Raw genomic sequence first — 6,363 nt, 5'->3', positions numbered from 1 at the left:
AGCCGTACGGCTTCAGCGGGCTGGTGGTCAGAGGAGAGAGGAGGGCTCGCCGGGGTCCGAGGCCCGCGGGGATGCGCGGCCGGGCGGGGGCCCTGTACCTGTGCGTCTTCTCGTGGGCCTTGCAGGCGGCCGGGTCGGAGAAGGCCTTGCTGCACTCCCGGCACGAGAAGGGCTTCTCGCCTGTGTGGATGCGGATGTGCCGCTTGAAGTTCCCCGTGTGCGTGAACTCCTTCCCACAGTCCTGCAGGGCCGGAAGCGGGCGTGAGGGGGCCGCGGCGGGGCGGGAGGGCAGGGCAGGGCAGGGTGGGCGATGCCCCCGGGGCCGCACCTCGCACTTGTGGATGACGGAGCCATAGGCCTTGGACTCGGTGCGGTCGCCGTAGGTGCCCGGGCGCAGGCCCCGGGCCTCTGAGCCCAGCTCCTGGCCTGAGTCCGTGCTGGCTGACTCCTCGCTCTCCTCGGGGGCCTCTCCCTTCTCCAGCAGCGGCCCCTCTTCCTTGACCACAGCAGGCATGGTGTCCTCCTCCCCTCGCTCCTCTCCTTTCCTGGCTGGCTCCACCTCCATTTCTACCATAAGAAGGGCAGGCACTGACGCGCCTGGGAGGGCGGAAGGGGCCTCCAAAGGGAGGTGACCTTGGAGCCAAGCAAATGCCAGGAGGCCGACCGCACCTGGCCCAATTATCCCCCCCACACCCCTCTTTCTGCGTGGGCACCTAGCAGGGGCCTGGCAATGAATGCGTGGGCACCACCGATGAATGGTCTCAGCACTGGCCAGGGCAGCATCAAGAGAGACTGCTGAGCAGGACTTCTGTTTAGCTTAGAGGATGCAGGGAGGCCACGGGGGATGCAGGCAGGCGGGCTGCATGGCAGGAAGGGCAGTGTCAGCCACTAAGTACTGGGGGGTGCGTGGCTGCAAGGCTTCCCCAGGGTGCTCTCTGCAGAAGCACTAGCGCCATGACAGCGAAGAAGCTGATGTCCAAATTCAAGAATGAGAAAAGACGTCAGCCCAAAAGCTGAAGTGGAAGAGTGGCTCAGAGTGGGATCAGCTGCAGGCAGGAGGAGAGGGGCCGTGGAGGGGTACCCGAGTGGGGGACAGACTGGCCCCAGCTGGGTACAGGTACCTTGCTCTGAGCTCTCTGACAAGGCAGCCTCAGCCTCAGCAGCAGCCATGCCACTCGTGGGGTCAGGCTTGGGCTCTACCGGTGGCGGCTCCCGGGGGGCATCAGCCTTCTCCGTCTGTTCTGCACCTGGAGCAGGGGTGAGGGGATGCCAGAGGCTGAACTGACACTCTGTCCAGAGGCCAGATGGCCTCTCCTGGACTAGGTCCTGGTCGTGGCTGCAGCTTGGGGTGGAGGTAGGGCTAGCACATCCAAGCCCAGGCCACCTGTGCCTCTGCTCTGCTGGAGCATATGCCCCAGAACAAACAGTGGGTCCTTCTGGGTAACCTGAGCTCGAGGGCTGCAGATGCCTGTCCACACCTGCCTGTGCCACCCGACTTCCCTTCCCCGGGATCCTCACAAGGAAGCATCTCGCTACCCTGGGCCTGGGCTACTGGGAGGTGATGGGACAGCTGGCCGGTCCTCAGTGCAACAACTCACCACTGGCTGCACTCTCAGCCTGGCCACCTCGCTCCTCTTTGGGCTCCCTGCCTGGGCCCGTGGGTGGACTGTCTCCAGCTGGGTCCAGCTCGCTCTGCATAGTGGCAGCAGCCTTCTCCTCTTTGGCTCTCCTGTCCCCTCCTGGAGATAAAACAGGACAGACCTGCCATTTCCCATCAAGTATCCACTCTTTGGAAGGGTGAGGTGGCCCAGAACTTGCTAGCTCTTCCAGATCCTCCCTGGTCGTAGTGGTTTTTTGGTTTGTTCATTCAACAAATTATTCACAGGGCACCTACTCCATACCAGGCTGCTGGTGGGCCCAGGAATACCAGTCACGGCTGATGCTCCCATGGGGCTCCTAGGCTGGCCGGGGAGACAGACCTCGCACATGAAACAATGATGCTGATCAGAGGCCGATGCTTATAAGGAGAGGAGTGTGGTTCTCTGACAGTGTACCGAGGAATCGGGAGCTTTTCTGAGGCGGTAGGGGAACAGAGAAAGGGCACGGAGAGGAGAGCACAGGAGGAGTGACCTGTGTGCAAAGACCTTGAACCAGGCCCGCTGCCTAGTTCTTGGAAGCAGAGCACAAGGGAAGCTGGTGAAAGGCAGGGAAGGGGGAGGCTGAATGGCCCCTCAGAGAGGCCTTTCTCAGACTTTACTGTGGCTAATCCTCGCCAGCACCCTACGATGCAGGCAAGGCCAGAAGAGGAAACTGAGACCCAGAGAGGTGACACAGAGGGTCAGAGGCAGAGCCCCCATCGAAAGCCACCTGCTCAGGAAAGCCTACAATAATCTTACCTTCCAAAGCCAAGACCTCCGTATTCTCCCCAGGGCTGGTGGCCGGCTCAGCGAGTGACTTTAGGGCGTGGCAGGCCGTGATGATGTCCTGCATCTGCAGGAAGCTGGCCACGGCCAGCACATCGTCCACGTTCTCAGAGCTCAGGCTCAGCTTGGCCGTGTACATAAACTCCAGCACCTGCCCCAGGCCTGCCAAGGACACAGACAGCCATCACGGACCCACCTCAAGGCCTGGCACCAGCAGCCTACCCAGCTGCCCCACTCGGCGGCAGGATCCAGGGATTTGTGAAAAGCAGAGTGGCAGGCCACCATCTCCCCATCTCCTGTGTTGGCAGAGGCGGGCAACCTGGGGATTCTCAGCCCAGACAGCAGCCTCCAAACAGAGGTACACTCACAGAAGACAGAGGGTGTGAAGTCCACGCTGCATGGAGGACAAGGGGTGTGACGTCTGCTGCATGGAGGACAGAGGGTGTGAACGCCCACCCTATATGGGGGACAGAGAGTGTGAAGTCTACTGCATGGAGGACAGAGGGCATGAGGTCCACTGCGTGGAGGACAGGGTGTGAATGCCCACCTTATGTGGAGGACAAAGGGTGTGAACACCTGCCCTACAGAGAGAATAGGGTTCAATGGAAGACAGAGGGTGTGACAGAGGGTGTACACTCTCTACCTGGCCACTAACTACACCTCACCACTGGGGGACACTCCAACCAGAGTGTGTCAGCACTGGCTTTCATCAGGGCTCTGCCACAAACTCTCTCTCTGACCTCCAGGCCAGTCACCTGACCTCTTTGGGTCTCAGTTTCCACACCTATAAAATGGGGGAACATGACCTTGCCTGACCTCGTCATGTCGTGCCATTCTGGGTCGAGAGCCCGAATCTATGACCAGTTCCTTCCTCAATCCCAAGGCCTTCCTGACAGCCCTCCAGGCCCCAACCCTTGCCATCCCCTTCACAGTTAGCACTGGGATAAGGAGGTTCAGGACTGACTCAGCAATGGCGAGGGCTCGGGGCTCAGAGCCCACCCGTTCTCTGTTCCTCCCGATGAGATTCTCCTATGTTCACTCCGGGAGCTCATCCTGAGCCCTTCCTGCCAGTTCTCCCCTCACCGCCCCCTCCCAGTCGAAACGGGCCCGCAAAACACGGTGGGAACTCGGTGCCCACACATCATGGGTTCTGTGTGGGAGGCCTGATGCAACTCACGGCCTGAAGGTGCTACTCCCAGGAGGGCCTGGCATGGCACAGGGCCAGCAACAGCTTCCGGCCCTCAACAAGCTCAGCCCTGGACCTAGCGGGGTACCTGCCGCATTACTGATGTCCAGGTGTACCACGTCCTTCTGGTCCACGAAGAGCATCTTGAAGTACTCGCTGCAGGCCGCCAGCACTGCTTTATGGGCTTTAAAGTCAACTCCGTCCACCACAAAAGTGCAGTCACACAAAAGCCCCAGCTGCCGCTGCTGGTTCAGCTGTTCCAAGACATGCTGGCTGTGCTGGGGAAAATCCATGGCTGGGGAGAGCCAAAGGGCCTCCGTGTTAGCACAGAGAAAGGATGCTGGCCGCAACATTTACCCCAAACTCCCAGGTGAGAAATGCAGGGAGACCGAGAGAATCAAAAAAAGTCCGCGGAGGCAAACAACTCCAGGTACCCTCTGCCAGCCAAGACCAGCCCAGTGGCTCCTAGCTTCCTGGGTTAACCAGCCAGGAAAGTTCTCAACACCAAAAAGCATCAGAAGACCAACAATAAACAGCCACCTTTGTATCTTGCCAGGTAACAACATTAAAAAGTCAAAAAACAAATGAAACATTGATTGCTGCCAGCATTTCAAAAAAAAAAAAAAGACATGGTCAGTTTAACATTTTTACAAAAAGAATATATGACATAATTTTAGAATAAAGGACAGATCTTTCAGTTGGTACATTTGGCTTTATGAAAACCTTTCTATATTGTTATTTTTCTCATTCCATCACGTCCCCAAATATGCGTTTGGGGAGGCAGATGCTTCATACTCAGCATTTCAGGAATCAGCCCCTGCTGTGCCCACGGGGGGTCTGAGTAAGTTCCCTCCGGCCGATCTCTCTCCCTCTCTCTCCCTGTCTCTCCCTCTCTGTCCCTCTGATTCATGGACTCCAGGAACTACATTAAGCTGGAGAGTCTTCTGCCTCCAGAAAGCTCTCCAGGCTGTCCCTGGGGAAAGAAGGGACTCTGATCCTGACCCCAAGAGCTGCTGGCCTGGCCGCAGTTTCTCTGCCAAAAGGCCTCACTTAATGCCTGGAAATCCCACAACTGTCTTAAGTAAAAATGCTCAGAAAAATTCCATGGCCTGGTGCCAGAGTGAGCAAGAACTGCATGAGCCGTGACTAAATAAGTATCTAAAACAGCTTTTCCCTCCCCCTCAACATCACACCAGGCAGTCTCAAGATCAGCATTTCCTAGGGAAAATCAGCAGGTCCTCCTTTTGAGAAAGAACCAATTTCAAAATAAAAGTTAGCGCCCACTCCTGGGATCACATAACAGAGATCCAACGGGGCCAGGCTATCCCGCCCTGGCCCAGAATCTGAATAGCGGCAGTGGCTTCTCTTCCAGCTTTTCCAAGACCTCTTCTCTGAGGCTGGTCCACTCAGCTGTCCCAGGCTGTTTCTGGGCTGGTGAGGGGGACATTTTGGGGCTCCCAGCCCCCAGGTTTCAACAGCCCACCACTGGCTCCGGCTGTTCCCTGTTACATCAGCTTCTTGGGGGTGAGTCACTATACTGCAGCCCTGGCGCTGCAGTGACCATGTATGGCTGTCTGGCAGTGATAAGGCACAAGGAAAGCCACACATTCCCACCCCTCACGTGGCTCAGGCAGCACAGATCAGCTTTGAAGGACAGGAAGCTAGCCCACCCACCCTGTGGTGTCTGGGAATTTTTCAAAAGCAGGGCTATATATTTACTGAGCTGGGGGAAGTCACCCAGTAGGTGGGCAGGGCTCCATCAAGTAAGGGGAACATGGCAGTGACAACAGGCCATGTGTCACAGGGTGCTAGCCTCTGAGCCCTAAGTTCCGAGTTGCTGCTGGGGACCCGGAAAGACCTTTTCCCTCCCTCCGACATCCCCACGACTGTCCTGTGGTCCCAGTCTGCACTTACAAACTCCCAGGCAGAGGCACGGCTTCTCGGATCCCTCGGCAATACTGTTTAAGTGCCCATAGCTGGAGCTCTTAGGTGTAAGCAGGGAAGAGCCAGGAGCCAGGAGCCAGCCCCGGAGTAGAGAGGTAAGGTAGGAGGCGGCTGGGCCCTCTGCGACTGGACAACCGGCTCCTGAGCCAAACCAGCCAGCAGCAGCACGAGGCCACTAAAGCAAAGGCCACCACTGACACAGGACACCTCATAAAGGCACCTTTCTCTAAGTCTTCAATCTCTGGAAAAAGCAAGTTCTCATTTGTGACCGGCAGGAATGAACACAAGGGAGAATTGTGGCTGTCTGTTCCTGAGCAGGTAAAAACTAAAACAGTTTTTTGGAGAACATGGGAAATAACCAATGTCCTGTGCCATGGATTAAAGACCCAGGTAGGCCTGGGACCTGAAGGGAACACACATCAGGCCTAGTGCACATGGAACCAGAGGCAGGTGGCGAGGAGAGTGGGCCAAATCACCCCTAGAGCTGTCTTCTCTCTGCTGTGGAAAAGCCACATGAGCAGGCAGGTGTGTGCCTGCATGCGTGGGCAGCCCGAGTTCCAAACACCAGGCACCCTCCATGTCCTCAGGAGCCCCAAGTGAAATATCTCCCGAGTACAGAAAGGGAGGGACCACCTGGTCCACAAGGACCAAATCCTCAATCAGCTTCAGAATGAGCCCTTTCGAGTCAGGTCCGAACCCTTTCCTCTTGGCGGTGGGCCCGGCTCCCTCCCCTTCACCAGGAACCAACCCAAACACTGAGCTGGGAGGAAGTATCCTCCCAGGCCCAGAAATAACCTGGGAACATGCACT

General features: G+C 57.3%; 1 protein-coding gene across 1 annotated transcript in view; it reads right to left on the bottom strand.

Annotated features, from left to right (window-relative positions):
* ZBTB17 (zinc finger and BTB domain containing 17) overlaps positions 1–6,363 on the bottom strand; it is a 28,167-nt gene that overhangs the window by 2,796 nt on the left and 19,008 nt on the right. The window contains exons 2-8 of the mRNA XM_025048585.1: positions 3,698–3,904; positions 2,397–2,585; positions 1,599–1,739; positions 1,122–1,247; positions 329–567; positions 99–241; positions 3–20 (exon numbers count right to left, since the gene is read on the bottom strand). Of these exons, the coding sequence (XP_024904353.1) occupies positions 3–20; positions 99–241; positions 329–567; positions 1,122–1,247; positions 1,599–1,739; positions 2,397–2,585; positions 3,698–3,904 (1,063 nt within the window). The remainder of the gene's footprint in view (positions 1–2; positions 21–98; positions 242–328; positions 568–1,121; positions 1,248–1,598; positions 1,740–2,396; positions 2,586–3,697; positions 3,905–6,363) is intronic.

The sequence above is a fragment of the Pteropus alecto genome, unplaced genomic scaffold, assembly GCF_000325575.1.
Source record: "Pteropus alecto unplaced genomic scaffold, ASM32557v1 scaffold125, whole genome shotgun sequence".
NCBI lineage: Eukaryota > Metazoa > Chordata > Mammalia > Chiroptera > Pteropodidae > Pteropus > Pteropus alecto.
Note: the sequence above shows the minus strand (reverse complement) of the source record. Positions and strands in the feature narration are given on the sequence as shown.